This window comes from Eretmochelys imbricata, chromosome 22 (assembly GCF_965152235.1).
Source record: "Eretmochelys imbricata isolate rEreImb1 chromosome 22, rEreImb1.hap1, whole genome shotgun sequence".
NCBI lineage: Eukaryota > Metazoa > Chordata > Testudines > Cheloniidae > Eretmochelys > Eretmochelys imbricata.
Window position 1 is genome coordinate 5,274,201 of NC_135593.1, and position 15,866 is coordinate 5,290,066.

Here is a 15,866-nt window from a genome sequence, read left to right on the forward strand (position 1 = left end):
TGTTTATCATCTTCTTGGGTACAATCCGTCTCTTCCTCCTCTTTCCTGGGAGTCTCTTTCCTATCACCCTCTCCCCCCATGCCCATCGTCACCAGGTACTTTTCATTCATCCTAAATTGACCGCCAGCCCCTAGCCCTCTGGAGGACAGCTCAGGTGCTGGCTGCCAGAAAATCCAGCAGCCAAGTGGGTGAACTCCTGCCCTAGGGCTGAGATGTCCTCCCATCCTTAGTTCCTGGTGGAGAAGCATACAGGTCGCTCTCACCTCTCCTTAGAACCAACATCTACTACTGCCCTTTGGAAACTTGCCAAAAGGAAGAAACTGCTTGCACAGGCTTAGTCCCCTTGCACCAGAGACTCAGCGTATCAGTCGGTGTCCCTGATGTACACCGCAGTGAGAGGCCTCTCCCCCTTGAACTAAGCGCATGCCCACTGTCTCCCCACCGTCTTGCTGTAGATCTGGTGGACCGCCAGCACGTGGCACGGGGTGTTGCCACTGCCCAGCGCCGGGCTTTAACCCATGGAGGGGGTTTTGAGGTCTGAGTTGTCCATCTCCTACGTAGGCTGCCCTGCCCACCCGAAGAGCTGCCATTGCCCTGAGCTGCGCCCTTTCACAAATACCTCTGGCGTGAGTGCTCTCGCTGGGGTGTTGGACTGTCGGAGACCCTGGCCTTCCGTGTGTGTTGGGAGCGCAGAGCCAATCCCCACCCCGGTGCCCTCTTGATCACTAACATCCCCGAACTGCCCCATTCTCCTTCCCTTGGTGTGTATGGGGGGCTTTGCCCAGATCTCTTCCCCATCTGTACCCCTGCCTCATCCCTCCTCCCCTCCCTGGCGTTGTCCCACATACGCCCCCTCTCCTGCTGCTTCCTCTCCCCATGTGAACTGTGAGACGAGAGGGAGAGAGGGGTGGGCAGAGTCAAGCCCAACACAGGCAAGTTTCTCCATGTGGCTCGGCCCGCCTGCCTTGCCAGTCCTTGGGTCTCTGCTGACGCCCCTCAATCCTGCCCTGCAGCCCCGCTGCTATTCCAGTCCTTGGGCCCCTTGTGAGCCGAGGTTGCCAAACTGCATGCCAGGCTGATGAGCAGATTTATGACGTGCACCAGGGAGTGGGTTGGATGAGACCCCTCCTCCCGCAGTGTGCCGCTTCCCGGCAGCCAATGGCAGGATTGGGTTTCCGAGCCCCTGGTAGACTTGCGATCTGTAGCCCAGCCCCGCGCTGACAGACGTGCTCCAGGACATGATGTCATGGTGCTGCAGCCCCAGCCAGCGGCCTGGCTGTTTGTTTGCACTAAAATGAAGTACATCGCTGGAATCTCTCTGGGGACGTACGGCAAAACAAGCCATTGATTTCTGGCAGGCGGGTAACGAGCTGCAGGGTCAGTCTGCTGTGGAATGGTGACTCGCTGCAGCGCCCGTGATTCTGTCTGACAGCCGAGCTCTGGCTCTCTCTTGCTCTGGTCTGTCTGCTTGTCTGAGCTAGTCAAGCGCGGACCATGCGAGGCGTGGGTCATAAATACAGTGTGAGTGACCCCCCCCCACCCTCTTCCTACAACCCCAGCAGATCTGGGGCACTGTTGTAGCAGAGCAAAGGAACAGGATCCACGCATCCAGCCCACCTAGAATCAGGAACGAGAACCAGATCTCAGGAGTCCCAACAAAACTCCAGTGCAGGGCTGAACAGTGTAACCAGATACTTCCTCGTGTGGCTGTCATCTCCAGCAGCTGGGCCGTTGGGGCAGAGGCTGCTGTCCCTAGGACAGAAGGGAAAACCAAACCTGGGGTCAAGCCAGGACTTATGGAACATGCTGCAGAGGCAGCCGCTGGGCCAGTTAGAGGCCTGTCTCTGACACAATAAAATACTAACGCCTAGCTCATCTCTTCCGTAGATCTCCATGAGCTCTACAAAGGAGGTCCGTATCACTCGCCCCATTGTGCAGACGGGGAAACTGAGGCACAGAGAGATGTGACTTGCCCAAGGTCACCCAGCAGCTGAGCTGGGAATAGAACCAAGGATCCCTGTGACTCCGTGGGGTGTTCGAGTCGCTAGGCCACGCTGCCGGCTTTAGAGCAGCAGCAGCCACCTCCCTGTTGCACCCTGGCGAGCTGGAGCGTGGGGCTGTTCGCGCCATCCAGGCCTGTTTGTGGTTTGCTAGGGGAGGTGCAGTGTGCAGGCTCAGCCCCTATGTTTGCCTGCGTTTCAGTGCACTATCTATGAGCTCTGGGATGAAATCCAGCCTCTCATCCCATTTTATGAGGGTATCTAACGTCTTGGCGTTTGCCTCGCAGCTCTCCAGGTAGCCGGAGGCAGCAGTGGAAGGGAAGAAACTGGTCCAAACAAGCTGCTGCCACAGAATCATCTCTCTGAAGTGGCTTGAACTGGTGGAAGAATTGGGTTGACTGGGTGAAGCAGCTTCCACCAGTTGCCTAGAGATCTTTCTGACAGTGGTCCAATTGCAGAGCTGGCTTATCACATGGATGCTTCTTTCAACCCCAGCTTCTGGAACCAGCAGGTTTCTTTTCCTCATCAGGCAGGTTGGCACTTTGTTTTCACCTGCCGACCTCAGCCGTTACCGCCGGAATGGTGCCTGGGGCCTGCGGGAGGATGCTGCCTCTGCACTTCCGTAGTATCACCCGTGTGACGGGCTCGGGAGCTTCTTTAGACCTCACAGCCTCCCTGTGCTGCTGGGGTGGCATCCCCAGCTCACACATGAGAAAACTGGGGCACAGAGAGGCAGAGACTTACCCAGGATCGCACATGGAGTCTGTGTCACACCAGGGAACAGAATCCCAGGCCAGTGTCTTTCCTGTGGAACGATATGTAACTCATGCTAAGGGTGTAGTTCACCTAAGAGGATAAGAGCCTACTTCTGTGCCAATTTGGAGGAGTTACTCCTGTAGCTCAAGTGGTGAGGGCTCTTGCTTTTAGTGATGAAAGTCTCAAGTTCAGTCCCTGCTGTCCACTGAGCAGAGGGCTTATTATACGCACCTGCCGCCTTCTTTGGGTGTTAACATGTGTTGTTTGCAGTCTAATGTGCTGATAAAGGGTCTCTCTTGTCTCTGGGTCTCCACTTGGAATCTAGCTGTGTTGGTCGTGACTGGGTGTCATTGCTACTCAGGGGTCTGTGTGAAATGGGTTTGTGATTTCAGTTTAGTTCCTAGTGGGTGGCGGGGGGCAAGTGTCTACATCAGACAAATGGCCCTACTGACTAGGCCAAGGGAGAGCGGCAATGGGAATTCACCCCTGCATTTCCCCTGGAATCCACCGGTAAAAATGCAGTGCTCGCAGATTCATAGATCTTAAGGCAGAAGGGTCCATTGCCATCTTGTCTGACCTCTTGCATCGCAAAGCCATAGAATTACGTGCAAAACTTCACCCCCCGGGGCAGCAAGAAGCTCAACCCTAGAGGGTGCCAAGGAGTCAAGGCTGTTTTGTTGCTTCTAAAAATGTGTAAAGAACTAAACTGTTCTATGTAAAGTGGGAGAGAATCCCCCAGAGATGAAAAGGGCAGTGAGGGCGTTTGGTTGAGATTATCTTTTCTTTTGCAGCATGACGTGCCGAAGATGTGCAGTGGTGGGGAACGGACACCGGCTCCGAAACAGCTCCATGGGGGAAGCAATCAACAAATATGACGTAGTAATCAGGTAAGGCACTAAGGAGATTCAGTACAATGGGGGTTAGTCTTCCTCCCCACAAGGACCCATCACATCTGTTTGGACACAGTGGAATATGTTTGCAGATACCTGGGGACAGACTGAGATAAACGCTCTGGGATCCATGCTACGTTAATGGGATGGAGGAAAACGGAATGCATTCTTTTCGTGTTGAGAGATCAGAATTGATGCGGCGTGTGAGCCTCGTATCTTTCCCTTTTCCTTTGACTTCACGTTGGAGTGCGTGAAAGGAGGCAGAGCCAGGGAGCAGGGCTAGCCCGGACGAGAGCTGGCCAAGACATTTTGCCATTTGATTGAATTCTGAATCGGAATCAAATGTTATCAGAATGGCTGGCGAACAGGAAATCCTGAACAAAGATTCAGTGCAGAAGCATGGACCCATGGCATTTCCCAAATGTTCATACCAGTTTCACTGTGGCTGTTAGCAGCTGGCCCGGGACTCTGAGAGCTCTGGGGTCCCTGGCCCTGGGGCTACCCTTTGAGCTGCAGAACCTGGAAATCCAGGGTCCCTGGGCAGCTCATATGGGGCAGCCTGTTCCAGGATCTCCAGGCTATCAGCTTGATGGCAGTGACCCTGAGAGACCCCAGCATTTCCAGACTCCAGGCTGAGGATCTCGGAGCCAAGCTCCAGTTAGAGTCAGGGCTTTCAAGAGTGCCAGGTTCCTGGCACCACAGCAGAGAGCTTGGAAGCCTGGAGAGCCCGCAGGGTCCTGGCTCCATGGGAGGCAGCCTGGAAGCTCTGACATAACAGGGCTGCCTTTGAGACACTGGCCCTGGAAATCTGGGGTCCCTGGGGCAGCCCATGTAGTGGGGATGCTCTGGAGATGTGGACCCAGGCAGACCATGTGGTAGGGATGCCTTGGCGATTTGGACCCTGGAAGTCTGCGGTCCCCGGTGCCAGAGCAGTCCAGATGGCAGGGCTCCCCAGTAGCCCATGTGGCAAGCTGACAGAGAAGCAGGCTGCTGGGCTTTCCTGGGAGCTGGAATTGCCAGCACCAGTGAGAAGCAAGTGCTCAGACTCCTTAGGCCAGTTCCTCAGCTCTGATCTGAACGGAAATGCACAGATTTACACAAGGGATGTGGGAGATCCAGGTTAGTCCAACCTGGAAATTCTACTTTATTCAGGCCCTTCTGCCACGCTTGTCACTGTAGTGTGTGAGCACCTTGCAATCATGCATTAAGCAACGTGACTAACATCTATCCTGTGTTTGCTCTCTCATCCTGTCCCAGGGAGAGATGTGTTGGCAGGAGAGGGGTTGGGTTTGGGTGATTTTATGGAAATATACACTCACATTCAGCAGGATCTGTTAGGGAAGGCAGGTCAAAGCAATGCGTCTGGCACCCAGGTGGGAGGTGGGGGCTTTGGGATGGGCCTTACTTCCCAGGGGAGTTCATTCCTGAAGGATCCTGTCCCCTAACCTAACATCTATCATGTCAAAGTGTGGCGAGCAGGTGGCTCGAATCCCTGAAGGGGTCTCTGCTGGGGACGGGAAGCCAGGTGCTAATGGGACAGGTCATGGGGAAAGTGGGACGCGTGTGAAATATCCCCTTCCTCATCTTACGCTCCCTCCCCACAGGTTGAACAACGCGCCGGTTCATGGGTACGAGGCGGACGTGGGCTCCAAAACCACCATGCGGCTGTTTTACCCAGAGTCCGCACACTTCAACCCCAGACGGGAAAACAACCCGGATACTCTGCTGGTGCTGGTGCCCTTTAAACCCATGGATTTCCAGTGGCTGGAGACGATCCTCAATGACAAGAAGCGAGTAAGTGCCGCAGGGAGAGCAGGGGGCCACGTCTGGCCTCTCCTCTGCCTTGTTTCGCTCTCGCCGCTGGGTGCAAGGCTGGGGCAGCCCTAGTGGGGAAAGAATAGCCCCTGACTTTCCTGTTGTCCTTTTCCAGGTTCGCAAGGGGTTCTGGAAGCAGCCCCCTTTAATCTGGGACGCCAATCCTGAGCAAGTGCGCATTCTGAACCCTTACTTTATGGAAATTACTGCTGCCAAATTGCTTAATCTTTCCATGAAGCAGCCGCGGAAGATTAAACAGGTAAGGGAGCCGGTGTGCTGGGGGCAGAGAGAGCAAGGCAGACTTGTGGTGCCCTGGATCTAAATCACAGGGCAGACCCGACTGGAACTCGCTAAGGGGGCATGGTGCCATTCCGCTGCACTGCCCCCCCTCCTTTTTCCCCATTGTGCCCCATCAACTTGTTGAGTAGCCCAGGGCTGGGTCCACATGGCTTGGAAAATTACTGCCCTTTCCAAGGCAGGAGGAGACCAAGGTGAAGGCCACTTGGGTGATTCTTACGGTGCTTTGTAGATAAAATGCTAGGTGATCCATCCACCCGCAGTACAGGGCCTCCCGGGTCGGGGGAGACACTCACCTCTGTTTCCCTGCATCCTTGAGATTATATGCACACTGCTTTGTTGGGGGGAAAGTTGGCCATGGTTGGGAACTGATTGTGGCTGGAGTCTAAAGCAGAGGAGCTGCTCTTCTGGAGGGAGAAGCTAGCAAGCGGCTTCTGCACAAGGATGAAGATCTTTCTGCACTGAATCCTTCTATTGTTTGTTTGGCCAGTGCAGCCTAATTATTAGGGTATGTGTGTGTGTGTGTGTTAGCTGAAAAGATTTTCCTTGTTGTCCATCACTTGTGAGAAATCAGACAAACCCATGACATTTGGCGGAAGTTGCGAAGGTCTGCGGAGTTCAGAGTGGAATTCTCTTCTCATCCTTTCCCGTAGTGGCACTGTGATGCCGTACATTTTGCATCTCCAAAACGCTTGGGAATGATTGACTAGCAAATGCCGCCCCCAGACCTGCAAGAAATCTGATGGGGTCCTCGTTTATAGCTCAAGAAACTGAGGTTCAGAGGGTTAAATGTCCCAGAGCCAATCAGTGTTTCACAAATAATCGTATAGCTTCATAGACTGTAAGGCTAGAAAGGTTCCACTGTGATCATCGAGTCTGACCTCCTGCATAGGCCAGGACAAAGAACTGCCCTAAATTCATTGCTGTTTGAACTACAGCAGATTGTCTAGAAAAACATCCAATCTTGATTTAAAAATGTACCCTGATGGAGACTCCACCACAGTTGTTCCAATGCTTAATTACCTTTAGTGTGAAAAACCTCTGCCTTATTTCTAGCCTTCATTTGTCTAACTTCAACTTCCAGCCACTGGAGACCTTTGTCTGCTAGAGTGAAGAGCCTGCTCTTCTCAAATTTCTGTTTCCCATGTAGGTAGTTGCAGACCGTGCTCGAGTCACCTTTTAACCTTATCTTTGATAAACGAAAGCATTTGAGCTGCTTGAGTGTTTCGCTAGAAGGCAGGTTTTCCAATCCTTGAATCCTTCCCATGGCTCTTCTCAGACCCCTCTCCAATTTATCAGCATCCTTGTTGAATGGTGGACACCAGAACTGGACCCAGTATTCCAGTAGCAGTCGCACCAGTGCCAAACAGAGAGGTAATAGAACCCCTCCTATTCAATATGCCCCCGTTTATATTTCCAAAGATCGCATTAGGCCTTTGGGCCACAGCATCACACAGGGAGCTCGTGTTCAGTGACTATCCCCCACAGCCCCCACGCCCTTTTCAAAATAGCTGCTTCTAAGGAGCAAATCTTTGGCGCACATTGACCTCATGCTGATGTTGCTGAGTTCTACGTGTGGAAGAGCGTATAGCCGAGGCGCGAGAAAACCTGTGCAGGACTGCAGGGACTCTAAATCTAGCGATGAGGGGGGGTCGGAGTAAGCAGATGTCCAAATGGAACAGCGTCATTCGGGGATGGGGGGCTGCCACAGCCAGAGAGGAATATCTTCCTCTCCCTGGAAGCCAATAGAAGTTGGCTGAGGGGGCAATAAGTTGTTCTTCTGTTCTGTGGTCTCTCTCCGTCAAGGCTCACATCCTCCCAGCCATGTCAAGCAGAGGGAAGTGTCCCAAGCATGGAAATCTTATAGGTCAGGGTAGAAGTAACTTACTAAAGGATCTGCAAAGAGAGATCCCCAGACCAGCTTGGCTAGGGGAAGATCATTTCCAGCTGAGACGAGCTCAGCATGGCTCCGACCAACTTAGCCGGGGGAGAAGCTCCTTCCAGAGCAGCTGGCTGTTTGAAGGAAGGTGTGCGCTCTACTTTAGTGTTGCCACGCCCAGAGAAACTGTTTGTATGACTTTCTCCTTGTTCCCATAAATGGATTTCCATGCGAGCGTCTCCATTGTCCTCCACATTTCGTCCAGCATGTGCTACTTTGGGAGGGGAGGGTATAATGTCCCAGGCTTCACCCCTCCAGGATCCTTATTGGGGCTTTGGATCAGCTAAAGAAGAGAATTTTTGTCCCAGATTCACACTGAGCCTGGTGCATGCTGGGACAGGACTTTGGGAGTTTAAGCAGTGCTGTTTGGATATCTGTGCATTGCAGTCATGGGCAATAAGCTTTCCTTCAACTATCCATTCTCAGTGCCTTGATCTATGGCAGATCCTAACAACCTGGCACACCGTCATGGGGGCTCTCCCCATTGGGAGATTTTTCAAGGAGCTACTTGGAAAATCCATGTGTGTCTTGGAGTTCACGACCCAATATTCCCTCTCTTGTCTAGTCCAGATGTTTTATACCCTGTCAAGGCTGAATCCCCACTCTGTCACACTGAGTGCAAAAGTGGGGGCCTGCAAGGATTTTAAAAATGAATACTTGCCACTCCAGGCTTGTATTACACTCCCAAGGTTACAGCTTCTCTCTGACCTTGGCTTGGGTAAATGCTGTCACCACCCAAATGCAAAAAAAACCCAAAAACCCCTTTGAACCCAGGAAGGAGCACTTGGGAATTCCCCCCTGTGGGGTACCCTCAAGCCCTTTCACCCCTCCAGGGAGAGCTGAGAAAGAAAACAAAGGAAATTAGCTGTGGCTACCAGCTAATCAAACAACACGTGCGCAAACCTCTCAGGACACCAAAAATTCAATTCTGTTCTTAAAAAAGGTAAATTGTATTAAAAACAAAAAGAAAGACAATACATTTGGAACGTAGACTCTTGCTAGATTTTAAAAGAGCAATTCCAAAAATCAAACACCCAAAATAGCTTTCTTGGGGCTTCAGCTTAAAGGTTATAAGCAAACAAAAGCATCAGAGGAGATCCACAAGCCAATAAGAAATAAAATAAATAACCCTAATTGCATCTTCCTAGACATTCCCTTAATTTACTTACATATCTGAGGCTCCAGATAAGTAGGTTTGAGGTATGAATTGATAATCTATAATCATACCTGGCTTAAAGCTGGTTGCAGCATTACTGCTCCCTGTCCCTGCAGCCCAGAGAACAACAGACAAAGGGAAAGTTTCTTTCCCAATTTTAAAAAGTTCTATCTTCCCATGGGCTCTTTTGGTCAGGTGCCTGCTCCCTTTTCTTTACCTGAGGGACCTTTTAACCTTTTACAGGTAAAGCAAGCAGAGAACTGACCAAGAGGGATTTTGCAGATAACTGGCTGGCTGGGTGTCCATCAAAGGGAGCTAGTCTCCCCACCTTCATGTACCATGTACCCCATGAGGCAGGTGGTGATTATATGCAGGACAAAACTGAGTCCCACTTTGTAATGGTGGCAGCCCTATAGCTAGAAGCTGCCCTTCCTAAGGGGGGAACCTTCATTCTAAGTCACGCGTATATGACAAATTGCGTCCATGTATCACAAGGCACCATGGTCATCGGTGAGCCTAGACCCAGTGTTCACACGGCTCTGATGATCGTGCATATTAAACCTCGGTGTTATACACAGGACCTGACCCCAAAGAGAGAAGGGAGGAGAAAACCACTCTGAACTGAACCCAGCATGTATGGGTTCTTTTATCACCCTGAGCCCTTCTGACTCTCTCTTTCATCTCTCTCCCTCTAGAAACCAACGACAGGATTATTAGCCATCACCTTGGCATTGCACTTCTGTGACCTGGTACATATCGCAGGCTTTGGGTACCCCAATTCTGCCAATAAGAAACAGACTATACACTACTACGAGCAAATCACACTTAAATCAATGGCCGTAAGTGACCACACTCTTTCCCCTCTGGTGGTGATCATGGTTTGCTGTTACTTTCCTGTGTGAATCTCTGGGCTTTACAAACGTCACCAGAGGAAACTGTGTTATTAACGTATAAGCAGTAAGCTGTCTGGATTCGGTATGTAATAGAACTAGGGTTTACACCGTCCCTCCATATGCTGTGGGCACTATCCATGGTCATACCCATAAATAGCTTTGATGCATTCCATCCAGAAGAGAGCAGTGGTGCATATGACAGTGATGATCCATAAAAACTCTTCCATTCCCTTGGCATTTGGAGTATTCCCCAGAGTAAGTAGAGGGGATATCTAGGAAATATTCTAGGTAGTAGCACTATCTGTATTATGCTAGTGTCTAGGAACAGTAAGCAAAGATCAGGGCCTGCCATGTGTTAGGCCCTGTACAGACAGCAGAACACCTAGCTTGCCATATCCTTGGGACAAGAACCATCTTTTCATTCTGTCTGTACAGCGCCTTGCACACTGGGGTCTAGGTCCATGACTGGTGCTCTGAGATGCTAGTGCAATACAATTAATAAATTGCCAGTGACACCAGAGAGATGGTGTCATCTAAAGCAGGGTTTCTCAACCCATGGGTCAGGACCCAAAATTGGGTCACCAGAACGTTTCAAAGGATCACATGGCAGCTCCTGCGGCTCCTGTCCCACGGGGCTGGCTGGTCTCACCTCTTCACTCCAGGCACTGCAACCTCTGGGGTCCCAGCACCACTCAGGTTTGGCCCAGCCGTCATGATGATGGGAGCCCAGGTAGGCCAAAACTGAGTGAGTGGCCCTGCGACCCCTTGAACCGGGTCACAACTCCACTTGCACAAATTTGGTCCAGTCAGGGAGATGGGGCCAAACCAGAACAGCGCTGCAACCCCACAGGGGAGAGCCAAGCCCAGCCAGTCCCACAGCACAGGAGATGCAGGAGCTGCCACTGTGGGGGGAGTGCTGGGCAGGCCCTGACCAAAACCAGCTCAGGGCCTCCACCCCCAGACTATTTACTGGCTCGTGACAGGCCTTAAACATTTACAGATGGGTCCTGAGCCCATAAAGGTTGAGAACCACTGATCTAAAGCACAAGTGCAACGTGAAGCCAGGCTGAATCTCAGTGGTGAGTTATTGGACGTGAGTTTCCTGTGGCACAGACAAGAAAGCCCACATCGTTCCCCAGCTGGCACGTGTTACATAAAACACAAATCCTCAGAACAAGTCTGTGTAAAAGCCTCGGAGCAAGTGTTTTTGCACACAGTCCCTGTGCTGCGTAAAGTGCAAACTTGCCTCCTTCCTTTGGCTTGGTGAGCACAGACATTAGCAATGACCTAATACACAGCTCAGCTCAAAACATCTCTCCACACTGGGCTGCTCCTAGGGCTCCTCCTTCAGGGCTGCTCAGCTCACACCCTAGATCCTTCATCCTGAGAGAGCTCCCTTAGTACCCCCTCTAGATAGGAGTTATCTGCCTCAGGGAGTCAGCCAAATCCACTTACCCCTTTCCCGGTGGGACTAACCTCTGCAAACACTGCCAACCTGATAGACTTCGTGGGGTTGTAAATACAACAGCAAAGATTTCCCCAGCCCAGAGTTTAGTCTGTGAGCAGCTTAGTAGATAAAGGAGGAGACACCGGCCTGTTTCACTGTTGAATCAATGCAAAATGAACAATCCCTTTTCTTGCTGACCAAGCTTCCAAGCTTTCTTATCTCCAAGGTGGCTAATTACCAACGGACCCATTTTATCAGTAGGTTCAGTGAGGCCGAGTGGCTTATTCTGTGGATTCCTGAAATGCTACTTTGCGGTTGTAGGCATTAAATACTAAACTCTTAAAACAATGACAGTCCCTTTTTAAAGCTGCAGCTCCCCCCCACCCCCCTGAGTATCACAAAGGGCGAACCGCAACAGGGCCGGGTGGAGCGGCATCTGATGAGCTCTCTTTTGTCTGTTTCGCAGGCATCGGAGCACAATGTCTCGCACGAGGCATTAGCAATAAAAAGGATGCTTGAATTAGGCATCGTCAAGAACCTTACGCACTTCTGATGGGATGTGGACTGGAATTTCCCCGCATTGCCTTGGCCTTCGCCTTGGCTGCCTGTCGCCCAGCGTGTCTCAACATCCACCGGGCCGGAGATACCGCTGCTTCGCCACAGGGCCCCGAATGGGCTCCTTGCTCGTGGTGAGGGCTGGCTGCTGGGGACAGCGCTGGTCCTGGAGAAAGTGGGCAGAGGGGGAGAGGGCTGCAGAGTCCCCCTCGGCCAGGCTGACTTGGCTTTCGGCCACGTCGTGTCAAGGCTCAGAAGCAGAGCATCCGAAATCCTTACAGTTGTGGGGTGGCTGGATCCCTTTGCGGCCAAGCCATCGCTGACTTGCCAACTTTTAGGGCAGCGCAGAGGGTGCCCCCGTGGGATGGGCCCTCATGGCTTGCTGCTGCACCCCCCTCTTTGGCCTGCCCGCTCTGTGTAGGGGACTGGGGCTGTTTGCCGCTCTGTTGAACTGAACGCTGGACAGGTGAAGAATTGTCAACTGCTCGCCAGATCAGTTTGCTCTCAGTCCGAATGAGGCAGCTGGGCTGGTTTGACCCCCCCCCCCACACCAGCCCCCCTCCCAGGGTGGGGGGCTGTCTCTGGGGGTGCAGTGCGTGGGAATGCTGCTGTAGGTGAAAGTTGTAATGGTGTCCTTTTTTAAACGTTTATTTGCGGGGGAGGGGAACCGTGCAGTATTTTGCTGATGGGGTTTTAGTCTGACCCTCCTTCCCCCCAGTGCTGCTTCCCAGTGGGAATGGGGAGGTGGCGATCAAAGTGGGGGCAGAGAGGCAGAGTGGTGGGAGCATTAAATTATTCTTCGCTGACAGAGCACAGCTGCCTGCTTCACCCCCAGCAGCCCTCGGGCAGTGAAGGAGAGGAGTTTGAATTCTGTTCTGTAAGGGGGCCTAGCATGGGGAACTAAGGTGACCCCTGGTTTGGAGGAGGAATCGTGGCTGCTCCAGGAATGAGCTGTCCCCAGGGCCACCTCCGCTGTGGGGCTGAGATCGGACGGGGGACGCCCTCCGCTTGGCCGCACTCAAGGATGTGAAGTAGGAATAAATAGGGTTTCCTTTTCCTTTTGAAAAGGGGCCAGACCGACAGCCTGGGGAATGCAGCACTGAGTTTATCCACAAAACAGGTACCACCATGGACGGTGGGTGAACGCCCCCTTCAGGGAGGCTATGCCTCCCCCTGCTCCCCTCCTTGCCAACTGGAGCCCCAAGCGTGCCCCCCCGCCAACCACAGCCGGAGGAGCCTCAGCCGACCCGCCCTGACTCACCGGCCCAAGCTGAGCCCCCGTCGGCTTCGGGGAGAGGGGGAGCACCGTCCATGGGGCAGAGCGTGGGCAGGGCCATGGCTTGGGTTAGGGGAGGCTTAGCTTCCGTTGGCCTATGACACCCACCACCCATTGGGTACCACACAGGCTGTTGGACTGCACCCTGCTCCCAGCCAACGTGTCTTAGCCCTAAACTTGCAGGGCTCAGACAGGAGGTGAGTCTCCATAGCCCGCCCTCCAAGCTGTCTCCTCTCTGCCGAGATTGCCAACTATCGGGCTCTGGGTACACGTTTCCTGGGAGCTGGTCTTTTAGATCCTGAGGCGGGGTTGGGGGCAGGCATGCTGCGAAAGCCCAGATCTCTCTTTGGGGTGGGGGAGACTAGGGGGAAATGTTCTTCTCCAAGGTGTTGACCCAAAGGGGCTTGGACTTGGTGGGACAGAGCAGAAATGAGTCTCCTGAGCAGGCAGTGCTGTGGCTCAATGCTAGTTAATTTAACAAACTAATTTAAATGATTATTTATCCGAGAAGCATCCGTGTCTATTGCAGTACAAGTGTAACGTTGTTTTCATTGAACTGCCCTGTGGGGTGGGTAAGGAGCAGTGGGGTTGAAACTGTATCATCCTTCTGCTTTGCCTGAAGGGGGAGTGACCTTTGGGGATACTCCCTCCTAACCCAGCTCCAATACAGAGCAAGTACCCAGCCCCCTCTTATCCTCCATAGTGGCACAGGCTTGGGGTAGCAGCTTTGTCCCTCGGGTGTCTGTAGGGCTTTGACTTCATCACTAACCATCTAACCGCACTCATGGACTCCCGTTGATTTAGCAAGTGCTGGATTAGGGCCCAAAGCTCTTCCGGCCACTGCACCCCTTCTCCCTTGTAGCACAGTTGGGCACGTGTCAGAGGCTTGTACCACTAGGGGGCACGGCTAGGGAAGGAGCGTGTGTGTGTGTTGTGTCCATCCCTGCTGCCCCCTGCTGGAGGGTGTGTGTGTCCGTGTGTGTGTCCGTCCCAGTTGCCCCTGCTGTAGGGGTGTGTTTATGTATATATACGTGTCCCAGGGCTGCTTGGTTCTCAGTACTCGCAGCAGCCGGCTATCGCCTGCTGAGAGAAGCCATGAAATCCCTGCCTGGAAGCCCAGCCTGTCCAATGGGCGCAGTGCTGGATGCCCAGGGTATTGTGTGTGTCCTGCCCCCGCTTCGTCCGGAACCCCACCCATGGGCTCCTGCTCCAAGAGCCCCTGTCCAGGGGGCCAACGCAGAGGAGGTGGCTGAGCGCTGGGTGTACTGGGGACAAGAAGGGGTAGGTGGGGGCTGATGCAGGGACCAGGGTGAAAATGGGGCTGGGCGCTGGGTATTGCTAGGTGGGGAGAAGAGCTCCGCCCTCCCTTCACCGTGGAATGGCTGCAGGGTGACTACGGTAACCCAATGGCTGTAGCTGCCCTCTGCAGGGCCCGTACCCCTCCAGCGTGGACACGTATGAGAATGGTCCCCGTCCCACAGGGCTTGTGGTCTCAGCAGAGCATCCCCACTCTCCTTCCTACAGTACACACACTGCTGGGTACTGCACAGTGCTGCTGAATGCCATGCTCAGGCAGGCAAGGAATGGGAGCCCCGCCAGCTCCCTTTGTCGAGCTCTGAAGGGTGGCGGGAGATTTCTCAGCTGCCTCTTTGGACTTGTCTCGGTGCCCCGCGCCATGGCTGCTTGGTACCTCGTGGTGATGGCAGTGGTGGAACCCATGTGCCCCTGCTCCGAAAGCGCAGGCCCCTGCTGCTGGGTTTCCAAAGCTTTTGGCATTTCATAGTTTTTTTAGGTGGAGGGAGGTGTGGAAGGGGAGAGGGAGATGTAGAAGGAAATCATGATAGACGACTTCTGCCCCTGCTCTCCGAGCCCCATGTACCATACCCCATGTACCACAGTGTGGTCCTCCCTGGGTCTGGTGGAGCTGTTCCCGAACTTGGGATGGGTGATGCCTGTGTGTCTAGACCTGACCCCCTGGGGGCGGAACATTGAAATATTTACTGTACAGTATCGGTCAACTCTAAACTCTGTCATGCTCACTGGTCTTTGGAGCGCGAGCGATCTCAGAATCCCAGTTGCCTCCGAAGATGACTGATGTATTGCACCATGGTTCTATTGTAAAGACTTTTTGAAAAGAGTTTTTTTAATAAAAGAATTCTTGCTCCAAAGACTGTACATAGGTAAATCTGCAAGATGTGCTGATTATCCCTTACTGTCTAGATTGTATATATTGTAAATCTAGATTGCAGTTTAAAAAAAAAAATCTGGTCTGAAGAAGGAAACATATGCTTGAAAAAGGCAAAACAAAGAACTTCATTTGTGGATAAAACCCTAAAAAAGGCGTTTGGTGGCCAAGTTTCATTTTTCTTTTACACTGTGTTTGAGTGTGTGTGAGAGCGAGAGAGACTGCAGTGTCAGTGAAAGAAGCCAGGCCAGCAGCCCAGTACTTATCCATACGTCAACTTTCAAAGCGGTTCAAGGGTCACATTTAGCACTGCCTTCTGGATAATAGGAACATCTGTAGCCAATATGGCTTTGGAAACAGTCAAACCACTGCTGAGAAAATTAGAATTTGTCAATTCAAAAACAGAATCAAATAATAAAAGTACAAACTAATCAATCTGTAAAGAACGATAGACGTGTTTACCATGCTCTTAATCCTCAAAAAATGTTTTGCAACTAGCCTCAGATGTGTGCGTATTATCCCTCATTGTACAGGTGGGCAAACTGCGGCAGAGAGAGGCAGCGATATGCCAAGCTGGTTGGAAAAATGGCAAAAGATCCATCATTTTTTTCCTATAAAACGAATGTCATCATAATATTAAATCCTTGCAAACCACTG

General features: G+C 52.4%; 1 protein-coding gene across 40 annotated transcripts in view; it reads left to right on the forward strand.

The window, feature by feature from the left end:
• ST3GAL4 (ST3 beta-galactoside alpha-2,3-sialyltransferase 4) overlaps positions 1-15,366 on the forward strand; it is a 179,142-nt gene extending 163,776 nt beyond the window's left edge. For all 40 annotated transcript variants that reach the window (XM_077840004.1, XM_077840010.1, XM_077840019.1 and 37 more), the window contains 5 exons: positions 3,548-3,643; positions 5,251-5,440; positions 5,577-5,720; positions 9,549-9,692; positions 11,660-15,366. In XM_077840004.1, coding sequence (XP_077696130.1) covers positions 3,548-3,643; positions 5,251-5,440; positions 5,577-5,720; positions 9,549-9,692; positions 11,660-11,746 — 661 coding nt within the window. In that variant the 3' untranslated portion in view covers positions 11,747-15,366. The remainder of the gene's footprint in view (positions 1-3,547; positions 3,644-5,250; positions 5,441-5,576; positions 5,721-9,548; positions 9,693-11,659) is intronic.
• Positions 15,367-15,866: the final 500 nt, after the last annotated feature.